Raw genomic sequence first — 14548 nt, forward strand, 5'->3', positions numbered from 1 at the left:
AATTGAAATGTCATGCAATTTTTAAGGCAATGGGATCTAAGCATTCAGTCCCGAATTATTTTGTTTGTTGCTTACTTACTTCGTAACAAAACATAGTCTTCATCTATCCGAGATCGCAGTAAACGAAAATCATATATAAACAACACACACCGAAAAATTATCATTGAGTACATTATATTTCTAACGTACATTGAAATTTACTTTTAAATTAGCTTTCTTAGAAACGTAAACATAAAATGCTTTTACCAAATATTTTGGGTGCGTTTAGGAAAACAGAGAGTGTATTTTCAGCCAGTGTGATGGTGCACGCGCCAATGCGACTCATCACTTATTTCATTGAAAAGGTTGTATATCATTTCAAATAAATTCAGGTTATATCTACGTAAGTTTCATTAATGAATTAAATTATATATCCGTAAATAAATAACATTTATGAGTGTTGAGCTGATTAATAATTACATTTGTGCCAAAGAACTTCGTACGTGCGTAATTAGGTAAGAAGGCATAATACGGACTAAATGTTTATTTTAAATCACTTTTTCAGCGCACGATGCTTCATTCAGAAATAGGCAATCCTGCTGTTACCAATACACGCAGACTAAGTAATACATTCTAGGTGTCACAAACAAAATAGATATTCATATTTTTCTTCAGATAAATTGTAAATTTCAATATACGGATTATTTCTCAACATACATACAAATGCGTTTCTAAAAATATGATGTGTATTATCTATGGTTCTAGCTATTAAAAAAGAAAACATTTTTTACTATATTTATGAACCATAGACTTTGTAAACACATGCAAAAATCTAAAGCAAAGGGATGCAAAAATATAGTGACAATACTAATATGTGGATGACTTGATGAGTACTCACCGAACGATGGTTTGGCTACGAGTGCTGTGAGCGCTAACACAACACTGGCTGGGTTGTTTCTATCACTTAAGACCACCGACGACGGTAAGTCATTACTGACTGACTGATCACCTGAAATCACAGTTTTTGTTATAAATAATATAGGTTAGTGCCTCTTATTCCCAATCAAACTAATTAGCTTAGCTGTAAAATAATCGTTACAGTACAACTTTACGAGGATAAATAAATTTTGACCTAAAATTTCATACATTAACTAAACTATTTCGTCACATTAAATAAATAATTACTTAAGTAATTCGTCAAGAAGACTTATTAATTAAACAGTTAAATAAAAATAAAAAAAGATTACATTACTCACGCATATAGTTAGTCTTAATACATTATATGTGACAACATAGCTCGCGTACATATCCGCAGACGTAGCAAATTAAAATTAACTATATACATATAATGATGTCAGAAATCGCCGTTGTCTTTTCAATAATTACTATTAGAGCTCACAGATTGCCATTACATACATCGTCCGAACTCTTTTTATTTTATTTTATTTTTTTATTGCCCTTTTAGGCAGACGAGCATACGGCCCACCTGATGGTGAGTGGTTACCGTCGCCCATGGACTTCAGCAATGCCAGGGGCAGAGCCAAGCCGCTGCCTACCGCTTAATACTCTCCATAAGCCTCGTTTGAAGAAGGACATGTCATAGCGCTCGGGAAACACCGTGGAAGGGAGCTCATTCCATAGCCGGATGGTACGTGGCAAAAAAGAGCTCTGGAAACGCACTGTGGATGACCGCAGTGGCTCCAGGTAGTATGGATGAACTCTACTCCGGTGGCGGGCGGTGCGATGGTAAAAACGAAATGCCGGTATCATCTCGAACAATTCCTCAGAGCACTCCCCATGGAACATACGATACAAAATACAGAGGGAACCGAAGTCCCTCCGCAGACCCAGAGGTTCCAAACCTAATTGCAACAAGGTATTGCGGTTCTTTCGGTTTTGGTATACATTATTTTATAAACCCATTAACCTGGTCGCCTCTTGGAGGTCTGTTGTCGCGGTAGCTCTTCGAATGTGATGGTAGATTTGTTGTTCGCATTCACCGTCTGTCCCAGCATCGAGGACACGGTCTCCTCCAGGTGCTTCGAAACTATTAAAGACTTCTTGTCCAACGCTGTACCCTGGTAAAGGAATTAAAATAGATGGTTGAGAATAAAATTTACAATATTTGGTATTAAATATGGAGTTATATAAAGAATTCTTTGACATTGATACACAGAAGGATTTCTAGTCCGACCGATTACTGAAACTATTACACATCACAGCATGACTCCGACCGGTCACCATAAGACATTACTTCTCTATCTGCCACGAAGTAATCATATGCTTCGTAACGAAATACAGCACAGCCTAGAGCACAAAAGACTCATCCCTTAATTCATTAGGATAAAGCACAGATTGCTTTGCCAATTATTTTCGTTTGGACGTCAGGATGACCATTATTCGAATATTTCATCAAAGAGGAATTCGCAGATGCCTCTCAGTTTTCCTCACATATTTTTGCTTGCCTCACAACTTAGAAGTAAACTAGGTTCAAACCTTATCTACCCTTTGCAATCTAGTTTCGACTGAACATCAAGAAAACCGATCTCTTCTACCGATTTCTACATATAAAACTCACCATATAAGGTTCATAATATTGCGCTGCTTCAGCATCCGTGGTCCCAAGACAGAGCCGTGGTCGAGCGAAAGGGTTGCCCAAAACGCTAAGCCCTAGCACCAGCACGTGGAACTGCTGCACCAGCTGGATCCAGTAGTGGCGCTGGGCCAATGAGAGTAACGCCGATCCTGATATTGGCGCGTTTCGAACTTCTAGATATGACATCCTAGAGAGATAAAGATTTAACAATTATGAGACTGTTACATTGTTTGCTGTAACGCCTTGCCCCATTTCCCCTTCTTTTTTTTTCGGGTAGAGTGCCGAACCTCCTACGAGGTCCCCGCGCAAAAGGGGCGCGCGGGGTATGTGAGACTCAACGGTCTGCATGGTTGCCCTATTTCCCCTGTTATAGGCTTTTTTTATTGCCCTTGTAGGCAGACGAGCATACGGCCTACCTAATGCTGAGTGTTTCCGTCGCCCATGGATTTCAGCAATGCCAGGGACAGAGCCAAGCCGCTGCCTACCGCTTAATACTCTCCACAAGCCGCGTTTGAAGAAGGACATGTCATAGCGCTCGGGAAATACCGTCGAGGGGAGCTCATTCCATAGCCGGATGGTACGTGGCAAAAAAGACCTCTGAAAACGCACTGTGGATGACCGCAGTGGCTCCAGGTAGTATGGATGAACTCTACTCCGGTGGCGGGCGGTGCGATGGTTAAAACGAGATGCCGATATCATCTCGAACAATTCCTCAGAATACTCCCACGAGCACATTGATTATCATCGTCTACCAGCTAATAATGTATTCCATGTTTCCAATAAAGATTAAGATACATATTTCATTTACTGATTTAATCTCGAAAATCTAATAATAATTATTAAGCATTTAATGAAATTTGTAAATATTTCAACATTGCACAAAATGTCATTAATTTGTTGCGGTCTCATTATATTTTTTTAGAGAGAGAGATTGCTGATAGTCCATAGGTCTTTGTAAAATATGCCAATTTCTCCAATTACGTAATAACATACGGTCCATTATTAACAACTATCAAAGCAGTGACATATTAGAAAAAAAATTATGACAGTAATACCTCAAAACAACATCCTTCATATCACAGAGCGAAGAACCCCATGAGTTGAATAGATATTCTAATAAATCACTATTGAACAATTTAGGCCTGTTCTCCTTTTTATTACCCAACTTCATCTGTTCTGGAGTAGCAGTAAATTCCGCTAGATATCCTCTAGAAGACAAACTCAAAGCAATCCTGACCGGCGATAGATGAACATACTCAAATATAACATTCTTCTGGTTATTGTTCTGACTTTTGGCAGCCACAATAGGTATCGGCATGTGCACTAAAGCCAGATCTGCTCTCAACCTCACAGCTGGCTTCTCTTCCACCTTCCAATGGTTTAACAAATCGAAAACGTAATTTACGAAACCCCGATCCAAGTTCACGGAGTACTCCTGAAGGAGCAACTTTAGATATTTGAACACGTCTTGGTTTAGCGAGGGCCGGTATTGCTTCAGAGCTACTATTTCTAGGCAAGGTTTTGATTGATTCGACTTAACATCCGAAGGCAACGGAGCCGGACAAAGAACAGTCGGAAACACAGCTTCTTGCAGCTGATTATCAATCTGTATCCTTTGGAATTTGAGATGTAAATATGAGTACGTGTCAGACTTGCGGAATTGCAACCATAGGCCCGGGTTATACGTTCGCTTCAACTCGGCGAAGAAAGGTTTCGTCATTTGCATCTTCTCCAAGTCTAAATGAATGTATTCTTTTAATTCACACTTGTTTTGGTTCGCGCTGTATTTATCTTCGATCCAAGCCGTCAAGTCCGGAGACAGCTGTTTCCATTTATGACTGACATTGACCTCCCATCTCGGCAAGGAGTCCGTGATACTCACGTACGCCAGTTCCTTGACCCCGTGAATACTTTGAACGCACACAGATAAACTCACGCCAGAAAGAGACATGTAAACTTCATAATTACTCTTTTCAGCGTTAATTCTCATTCGATATTGATAGGCGATTCTCTCGTCTTGGGCCAAGGCAAACACTCGTTGATACCCGTCCATATAGGACGTCCAGTACACAATGACCTTATCTTTTCTCATTTTCTTGGTCTTCATGAGGGCTTCAGGTAGGTCGGAGCTGTCAGAGTCGTCACTGCTTGAAGAGCACGGTTCAGGGGATTTGGGTGTCAGTCGTTTTAGAGTAGACGATAGTTTGGAGGTCATGCTGTTTGTCGCGACCAGGGTGGAGTGTTTCACTGAATGGAAACTCACTTTTTCTTCTCCGTAACTGTATTGAAAAAACTGAAGCTGTAGTAAATAAGTATTTGAAAAATAAAAAATTAAAAATGTTTGAAGATAATTGATTGATTGACTGATGGTATATAATAACTAGGCTATGTTTCTTGGATTACTTGTTTGAATTCTTGGATTTTTTGGATTCTTGGATTACAGATCATCAATAAAAAATAATAAACTAAATTACTTCAAAGAACTTTAATGAAAACCACTCCTACAATCAACAAAATTTCAGTGCTCTGTAATATAAAAGAAAATAATAAAAGAGAAGATAAGCCATTTTGGGATCTCCCACTCACCCATCCTGTTCGAATTGCGCAATAAATCCTTTTCCCTTATTATTGTAGATGTTCCATAACAGTTTTCTGTCCTTAGAAGGATCATCCCACGTATACAACATCGATTGATATGGGCTTAACAGGGCCACTTGACCGGAATCCATCTGTTAAAAGTAAATACGTGTTATCTTAAATTCAAATGTATGCTATCAATTACTTTGCGACCGAAAAGGTAAGATCGTTTCTTAACGAAGCAACGCTGGTTTGTCTTACAAAAATACATGTTTTTATTTTAATCGATTTCTAACTAACCTGATGTAGCTTGAGGAACAAATCATCGCATAGATTATCGATTCTGATTGGCGCATCACCAGCAGCGTAGGGTCCAAATGTGATCGTAAAGGGTTTGTCCGTGCCACCGGTCACTTCCACCGATATCGCTGACTGAAATTATAAATTTGAACAACTAAATGAATACGTAAATAAATATCAAAACAGGTCTATAAGCTTTTAATATCAGTTAGGCTACGTTATTTTTTTTTACGTGAACCCTAAATACACATATTGACTTTTTACATTTCAAAATAAAATCTTTAACGGCATCCTAGTACTGAAAGTATCGCATTACTTAATACATTATATCACAAACACTACTCTCAAGCACGCCCGACAGGTAGGTACTAATTCAATTAACGCCAACTTTCCACTCAACTATTATAAGGCCTGTAATGTGACACTTTCGCTCAGTTTCCGCGTTGTAAACGAGAAAAGATGCTGCCGAAATTGGTTCTGGCTGCAATCGTGCTTTGCGTTTTCATTGTCGTAACATCTGGCGACAGAGGTTACTGCAAGAAATGTTTCTTCATACCAAACAGAAGAATAAAGCGTGGAAAGTACTATTCAAATCCTCCCCAGAGGTTCTACAGCCGCCCGCCAGTGAGTTTTCCTCACATTGGAGCGTTCTCCTATACCCCACCACCAAACTACATGGTTGAAGACGATTCACCGTACCCAGGCCCTCCAGGCTCCAGACCGTACAAGGTTAGTAGTCATCCAAACGAAGGTTTAGCAGATGAAGAGATAAATAATCTAATGAAGTATTTAACTAAACAAGATCTGGATAAAATTCTGGACTTTGCTAACGGTCAAAGGCAAAAAAATCAACCTCTCTATAAATTTGACAAGGAAAATAACAATTACATAAAGAAAGCTAACTTAAGTCTTTACAAAGCTGAAACTAATAATAATGAGGTATTTAGTAAAAATTATGACAACGAAGAAGCAAAAGAAGAAGCAAACCATTTATTCAAAGCCAATGTACAATATATTGATCAAAGCAGTGCATCAAACAGTCGACACCAAGAGCAAACACCATACAAATATACCGAAAGCATAAACTACGTTACAGAATCAATACCACAGAAACATTACACAGATATGTACAAAATGAATCCTTCGGAAAGTGAACAAAGAATAGTCAACAAGCAAATCAATTTTGATGATGCATTAGAGACAGAGTTAGCAGATTCCGATACGAATACCGAAAATAGTTTTTCAGAGGCGGGTTTTATGCCAAAACCTCTTAATCTAAGAGAAGAACAAGACTTTTATGGTTCTTTTACGAATAATGTACCTAAAGTAGTTCCATCTGAGTCGTATAAAGTTGAAAGCTTCGGTGACCTACCGTTAATGAACTACAATTCTAAGTTAGATTCAGTTAGTTCATACCACGTACCACACTATACGGTAAGTGTTGTATATTTTTAAAATTCAAGGTCGACTTAATTTTTTGCCTATTTATAAAAACAATAATTTATCAACCTAAAAGGGAAGTAAAGAATAAACATATAAAGTATATATAATAAGGGTTTCAATAGAACAAACTATTTCCTCTACGTTCGTCGTTCCCATGATGGAAAGCAGAATCTAACACTTTTGAAACAAAACTTTTGGTAGGCAGCGGCTTGGCTCTGCCCCTGGCATTGCTGACGTCCATCAGCGACGGTGACCACTTACCATTAGGTGGGCCGTATGCTTGTCTGCCTACAAAGGCAATAAAAAAACTATCCCATTTCAGGTGACGACATCATCAAAACACGGCGCCTTCTCATCAGGATCGTTGCTCTCGTCATCAACATCAATTAAAGGTCCACCAGTTGAACCAGCACCACCAGTTTCGGCCGGTAAAGAGCAAAGTGATGCTCATTTAAAGGCCATCAAAATTTGGTCGCACAAGTCAAGAGGTGCCGCCTATACTTTGCATGATGATGGTACATTATCCATAGAGAAACCCACCCGACCTAAGGGAAGTTTTGGCTACCCTTAATACCCAAAGATAGATTAGATAACATTCGTTTTAAGTTGAACATTATATGTAAATTTGTATTAAATAAAACTTAACTTATTGTCGAAATAACTTAGTAAGTAAAGATTTTCATTATTATATGATAACATTCGTTTTAAGGTGAAGATTGTAAATTAGTATTAAATAAAACTAATCTTATTGTCGAAATAAATTAGTAAAGATTTTCATTATTGTGGTATCTTGTCAATAAACTAAGGTAGGTACGCGTATATTGTCTGAAGCTACCAAGAATGAGAGACATGAATAAATTTTTTGCTTCTACTAATCTTATTCTCGTGTTTATTTAATTAGGATCAAAGGACCTAATGGGAGATGATAGTATGCATAAAGAAGAAGATCGGTTACATCGTGCTGCTAATATCCAATACCAACTTATTATCCATTTCTAGTATTAATATCGGAAAATATGTCGATTACTATTTCCTATGTAGACAAAAAAAAAAAACAATTTTACAATAACAGCTTAGCTTTAGCTTTGTAACAGTTTCGGGGTCGAAAAGAGTAATCAGCTATTTCGAAAATTCTTTTTTTTATCGTCTTTGTAGGCAGACGAGCCCCCTAATGGTAAGTGGTTACATCACTAATGGACCTTAGCAATGCCTGGACAGAGCTAAGCTGCTGCCTACTGATGTTAGAGACAAGAAACCACACGATCATGTTTTCAAATATACGTTATTACTCACCCCTTTATCCATCCTTAGTACTGTCATATGATTCTTCGTGATTGGGAAGTGCTGTGAGACAACATTCGAATCTCTGTACTTGCAGTGCATCGACATTGAGTCCGTTTGGGGCCAAAAAGGCGTACACTGTTGGGGGGCGAGGTCGAACCAGAGATCTGCGGCCTCGTTCTCCTCCATGAACCGGAGATGCCTCTTCGTGTCGTTGAAAACCAGGAAATACGGTAGGAGAGTCACTATCTTCGTCAATTGCGGACACAACTCTGATAAGGTTACCTAAATGGGACGCGAATCGGAGTATTACAATATTGTTAATCTCTATATATAAAAATGAATTGCTGTTCGTTAGTCTCGCTTTTTTGGTCTTGAATTATTTGTGGAAGTCCAGAGAAGCTTTAAAAGATACATAAATATGAAAATGCTCGGAATTTAATAAAAATAACAATTTTGTTTTTCCTTTGATATGTCTGCGTAGGACCGATAACTTTTGTTTGTTTTAAGTTAATTTTATACAAAAGCTTAGGTCTTTCATTTATCGATTGAAGCACTACGAAGTGTGCCGGGTCAGCTAATATCCAATATATATATTTGTAGAATAGATGTGGAGTCTAGGAGCTGACAGACAGACACGACAAAATGAATACCGCTTTTCATCTCGAAACATGAGTTCGAAATAGCGATTTTTGTTAATCCAGTGTCTAATTTTCATGTAATTTCATAGATTGTAGCTAAAATGCACTAATGAGAACGCAACGTGAGAACTGTCGCTTCGTTTGAATCAATATCATGAAAACTATTAAGATTCTTTCTCTATTAACGTCGATGAGCTGACAAACTAAAATTCCTTGTTAAGAACTAACTGGAACATAGATACATAGGCGGCACTGAAAATTTCGGGAATTAACGAAGTGACACAACATTACTATTTAAAAATGTATTTATTGCTTTTCGAAGTATTCTCCGCGAAATTTGACACATTTTTCCATACGATGGAACCAATCATTGAAGCAACCATTCCATTCGGAAGTTGGGGTCTCCAAAATGGCAAAAAAAAGATTTTAATATGGCAGGAACAGTGGAAATATTCCATTCCCGATACTTTTAGTGCAGCCCTCGTATCCCAACCTGCTAGGCTATATTAAAATGAGTAACTAGTTCGTACTTGTTGACTAAGTATTAGAGCATTTTCTCTGCATAATAAAAAGAAAAAAAAATCTTCATCTATCTTAATCATTCGCTACTTGAGAAAATTACGATATGGATGTCAATTAAAACAAAATATAAGACTGAATTATTTTTATTATTTATTTATTCAGCTTCATGCACAAGGCGGACTTAATGCCTAAGGCATTCTCTACCAGTCAACAAAGTGTGGTGTACATAATCCTGTGGTAGGTGCATTACTTAATGCGAAAATAACCAAATTGATAATGATATTAAATACATATACAAACAAATACAAGGTACATATATATATATATACACATATACACATATAAATATGGATTATGTCCTAGAGCTTGTAATATCTTCTTCAAAAACAAAACAAAACTCTTACATTCATTAGAATCCTGTAGTTAGTCCTTCGTTCTGTATGAGGGCATACGACCAAGCCTGGTACCCCGGCGGCGAGCCTGCAGGGCCGGGACCACGCCGACAGGTGTGCGCGCACTCGGATCCGGGCACCCCTGCCCCCTGGCCTGCCCCCCACCCGACTCCGGACGCCCACCCCGTCCGACCACAGCAGGGGCTCCTCCGTCAGCTCATACACGCTGTCCGAGTTACTGCTCTGCTTGACCAAATGTACGACAAATGTTACTGCTCTGCTTGGCCAAATGTATGACAAATGTTACTCGGGAGCTTTGACGGGGGTGTATATTATGACTGTATGATCGGTTAGATACAGAGTCCGTGATTTGTTGTGAATTGTAGGGTTATTAGTGTCTATACAGACAATAGCTTGAAAATCTTTTACCCACCTGTAGGTATAAGATTGAAGTTTCAGTTGTTTTGATATAAAAACTTTTCTACCATTGATAACGGTAATCATTATGATTGCTACAGACGTAAACAAGCTGGATGGTTTCCAGTAGCCGCTGTCTATATTAAATTATGTCATGCTATGAATAAATAATGTCATGTACATATAATACAATTGTCACAATTTACACAATGAAACGTCAAGTACCTTCATCTGTAAAGGCAGTCCTGTCTTATTGATGAGCCAGTGCTGAGCGTGCAGGAATAGCTCCCAGCACTCCCCGCGCCGCACCCCCGCGCGCACCGCGTCCCGTGCCCTGCACCCCTCCCCCTCTCCCGTGTCGTTACACAGAGATATGTTCTTCTCTGTTAACTCTACAAGAAATACGAAAAGCTCAAGTTCGTTCAGTGAGCTACGGAACAAGTTATGCTTAGGGTGTCTCCGAATGATGTAATTCCATAACACACTAAGGTATCGATACAGCTTATAGAATCAACAAGCTCTCTGTGAGTTGGTTAAATATGTCATAGAATCCATGATCGCTTCAACGGACATGGTCTTGAGCGGATATAACGAATCCGGGAAACATACTGTGTAACGTAGCCAGACCAGTGTGCTTAGTGCGAATTTTTTAACTTCTCGATCGTATAAAAGTTAAATCAAAATTGTATGGAGTGGGATTAGTGCCCCTACATCATGACCTCTGTATCGGACGAGGAGATCCAAAACCCAGTCTCACTGCTGCTAATTAGAAGAGTCTTATTACTGGTGGTAGGACCTCTTGTGAGTCCGCACGGGTAGGTACCACCGCCCCATCTATTTTCTGCCGTGAAGCAGTAATGCGTTTCGGTTTGAAGGGTGGGGCAGCCGTTGTGACTATACTGAGACCTTAGAACTATATCTCAAGGTGTGTGGCGCATTTACGTTGTAGATGTCTGTGGGCTCCAGTAACCACTTAACACCAGGTGGGCTGTGAGCTCGTCTACACAACTAAGCAATAAAAAAAAAATCTTATGTGTAGCGCACAAGCGGACAAGTAGGTATAGACTGATAATAGTGATTATATTTTTTTAAATATAGTTATATTGATGCCAACAACAATAAAACACACGTAGACATCAAACCAAAAAGTATACTGTATATCATACTTTAAAAAAACACTAACAGATTTATGTAAAATATTTAAATTTTTTATGGCTAGAATTGCTATAGTCGTCATCGATATCCCCATCAATACCTTAATTCCCAGAATTTGATTTTCAAACTATTCAACATGGGCGTGCCGGATAGTCTCGTGCTCATCATACGGGACTTCTTGTCGAACCGCTCTTTTCGATTTCGAGTCGAGGGAACCCGCTCCTCCCCACGACCTCTCACAGCTGGAGTCCCGCAAGGCTCTGTCCTCTCACCCCTCCTATTTAGCTTATTCGTCAACGATATTCCCCGGTCGCCGCCGACCCATTTAGCTTTATTCGCCGACGACACGACTGTTTACTATTCTAGTAGAAATAAGTCCCTAATCGCGAAGAAGCTTCAGAGCGCAGCCCTAGCCCTAGGACAGTGGTTCCGAAAATGGCGCATAGACATCAACCCAGCGAAAAGTACTGCGGTGCTATTTCAGAGGGGAAGCTCCACACGGATTTCCTCCCGGATTAGGAGGAGGAATCTCACACCCCCGATTACTCTCTTTAGACAACCCATACCCTGGGCCAGGAAGGTCAAGTACCTGGGCGTTACCCTGGATGCATCGATGACATTCCGCCCGCATATAAAATCAGTCCGTGACCGTGCCGCGTTTATTCTCGGTAGACTCTACCCCATGATCTGTAAGCGGAGTAAAATGTCCCTTCGGAACAAGGTGACACTTTACAAAACTTGCATAAGGCCCGTCATGACTTACGCGAGTGTAGTGTTCGCTCACGCGGCCCGCACACACATAGACACCCTCCAATCCCTACAATCCCGCTTTTGCAGGTTAGCTGTCGGGGCTCCGTGGTTCGTGAGGAACGTTGACCTACACGACGACCTGGGCCTCGAATCAATTCGGAAATACATGAAGTCAGCGTCGGAACGATACTTCGATAAGGCTATGCGTCATGATAATCGCCTTATCGTTGCCGCCGCTGACTACTCCCCGAATCCTGATCATGCAGGAGCCAGTCACCGTCGACGCCCTAAACACGTCCTTACGGATCCATCAGATCCAATAACCTTTGCATTAGATGCCTTCAGCTCTAATACTAGGGGCAGGCTTAGGGACCCCGGTAACCGTACTCGTCGAACTCGACAAAGAGGTCGACGTGCAACCTAACCCATGCATCAGCCCGCTGAGTTTCTCGCCGGATCTTCTCAGCGGGTCGCGATTCCGATCCGGTAGTAGATTCATTCGCGAAACAATTGCTCTTGAGTTGTTAGGTCTCCTCCGGAGGCGCTCGGGCAGTTGTTAGCAAATCCCACCCCTCTTGGCTGAGCATTTGCTCGCCCACCTGTCCTGGTGAAACTGGAAAGGCCTTCGGGCCACCAGTAAACTTTCAATCACAAAAAAAAAAAAAAAAAAAAATCCCAGAAACAAACATTACATTCCCCAGTTAATCTGTTATATTTTATGTATTTTATTATATATTATATTCTGTAATCGGTATGTACTTACCTGATGACATAGTAAAACTGCCACACCATTCTGTTCCTTGATAGTGTAGCTTCACCGAAATCTTATGAGGCTTGTTAAGCTCCATGGTGTATACGTGCGTTCGATCGCCGGCTTCGATCCTTGCTGTCCATCCTATTTCGGGACAGCTCACTTCCAAAGCATGCGGGAGTCGGTTGTACACCGCGAGCGGCGGGACAACTCGGAGAAGGTAGTTCGGAATCAGACGATTTATTTTCGGGGATTGGCATCCTGGTAAATCAAGCAATAAGATCAATCAGCATCATCAAGCAATCATCTAAGCAATAAAAAAAAAGATGTGTGGTGTCCTGGACACCGGATAGGAACGAAGTTCCTTATTATAAAAATATTAATTTAAAGTTCTATTCGAGGTATAAAGAAAATAAAGCTAAAGGTGTCGCAACAAACCACGGTCATTCGGTAACTTACGAACTTATTGTGGTACACTTCATTCACGGTTGTTTGCATCAGAGTTAGTGTTAGTATTGCGCAAATGAACGCTCTGAGATCGTGGTCAATGAATGATAAAAAAATATGTTATTTTTTGTACGTTATTACAAAGTTAAGTCGTACACTGTGTGCATTACTAATAAAAATCTTACGTAACGGACGTTTTTTCCCGGTTAAAGTACCCCTCCACATCGTCCCATAAGGAACTTCGTTCCAAAAAATATATATTAGGAAAGCGTATTTTACCACGTTGATTGCAGAACTATTTTTGATGGACTTTCGGCCAGTGCGTATGACCTTTTCGAGGTAGCTTTAGACTTCTTTACAGTGTGTATGTGACCAGATGAACTTCACAAAATTCAATTTTTATATTTTTGGTGGTAGCTATTTTATGGTCGCATGTTATCAGTTTTCATAACCGCCATAAACTACGGGCGTTGCGGAGCAACACTGTTGAATTTGTTCAACTACATATTCACTCAAATCTTCAAGCGCATAACCTAATACTTTGATTCACTGCACTAAATATTTTCATACTATATATTTATAGCTTAGGTGGGTGGACGATCTCACAGCCCACCTGATGTTAAAAGTGGTTACCGGAGCCCGTAGACATCTACAACGTAAATGCCGCCTCGAGATATGAGTTGTGAGGTCTCCGTTTTAACAGTACAATGTGAATCAAAAGTTAAAAAAATGTAACTAAAAAGACTCCGTGGATGTTCCTACCTTCAACAGTGAGGATCCGCATGGCAAATATCATGTCATCTTTGTTTTCATCTATGGCAGGGCACACCATATCCCGCGGCGTGCCAAGATCGTTGGCCAGTTCCATCCACCATATACCTTGAGTGGCTGTCTGGTATCGCCTTCATAGGAATGGTTTCTCATGTTAATACCACGCTAACGGATAGGCATAATAACAATGACAGTGGCCGCACTCTTCGCTACGACTAATAAAAGAAACACGCTCATATGTCCAAATAATTCGCGCGCTAACCTCATGAGTTGAGAACAATGAATGATGGTACAAAGCTTAAACTAAGTTGAGAAGAAGACGCGCGAACAAATGGATGAACCAATAACAAACAAACAAACCCAAAAATTACCGTTATTTTTACTTATTTAATTGAATATTATTACATCGCGTAACTAAGATAGAGTTCCGTTCAAGATATTTATTATACAGATATATTTGACTCTCTTAACAATACCGATAGTCCTCAATGGCTTAAGAAATTTATAATATATAATTATAAGAAAT

At 39.8% G+C, this 14548-nt stretch overlaps 2 protein-coding genes across 3 annotated transcripts in view; one reads left to right on the top strand and one right to left on the bottom strand.

Annotated features, from left to right (window-relative positions):
- The window catches only part of LOC114251946 (intermembrane lipid transfer protein VPS13A), a 66815-nt gene that overhangs the window by 7719 nt on the left and 44548 nt on the right, over positions 1–14548 (bottom strand). Inside the window, exons 40-51 of one of the 2 annotated variants that reach the window (XM_089737563.1) lie at positions 14014–14153; positions 12817–13065; positions 10374–10540; positions 9744–9974; positions 8189–8461; positions 5453–5584; positions 5162–5304; positions 3631–4854; positions 2558–2762; positions 1907–2057; positions 878–988; positions 80–103 (exon numbers count right to left, since the gene is read on the bottom strand). In XM_089737563.1, coding sequence (XP_089593689.1) covers positions 80–103; positions 878–988; positions 1907–2057; positions 2558–2762; positions 3631–4854; positions 5162–5304; positions 5453–5584; positions 8189–8461; positions 9744–9974; positions 10374–10540; positions 12817–13065; positions 14014–14153 — 3050 coding nt within the window. The remainder of the gene's footprint in view (positions 1–79; positions 104–877; positions 989–1906; positions 2058–2557; positions 2763–3630; positions 4855–5161; positions 5305–5452; positions 5585–8188; positions 8462–9743; positions 9975–10373; positions 10541–12816; positions 13066–14013; positions 14154–14548) is intronic. The other variant, XM_089737564.1, reaches the window with a different exon arrangement.
- On the top strand, positions 5655–7775 carry LOC149500210 (uncharacterized). The gene is made up of 2 exons (XM_089737565.1): positions 5655–6886; positions 7218–7775. Exons 1-2 carry the CDS (start codon positions 5912–5914, stop codon positions 7464–7466), a joined length of 1224 nt encoding a protein of 407 aa, XP_089593691.1. The 5' UTR covers positions 5655–5911; the 3' UTR covers positions 7467–7775.

This window comes from Bombyx mandarina, chromosome 23 (genome assembly GCF_030267445.1).
Source record: "Bombyx mandarina strain Sakado chromosome 23, ASM3026744v2".
In the NCBI taxonomy this organism is placed as follows: domain Eukaryota; kingdom Metazoa; phylum Arthropoda; class Insecta; order Lepidoptera; family Bombycidae; genus Bombyx; species Bombyx mandarina.

Excerpts from the sequence above, each read along its gene's own strand:
- LOC149500210 (XM_089737565.1), top strand. The coding sequence starts at position 5,912 with ATGCTGCCGAAATTGGTTCTGGCTGCAATCGTGCTTTGCGTTTTCATT. Across the intron at positions 6,887-7,217 it reads ACCACGTACCACACTATACG|GTGACGACATCATCAAAACA; the intron begins GTAAGTGTTGTA and ends ATCCCATTTCAG.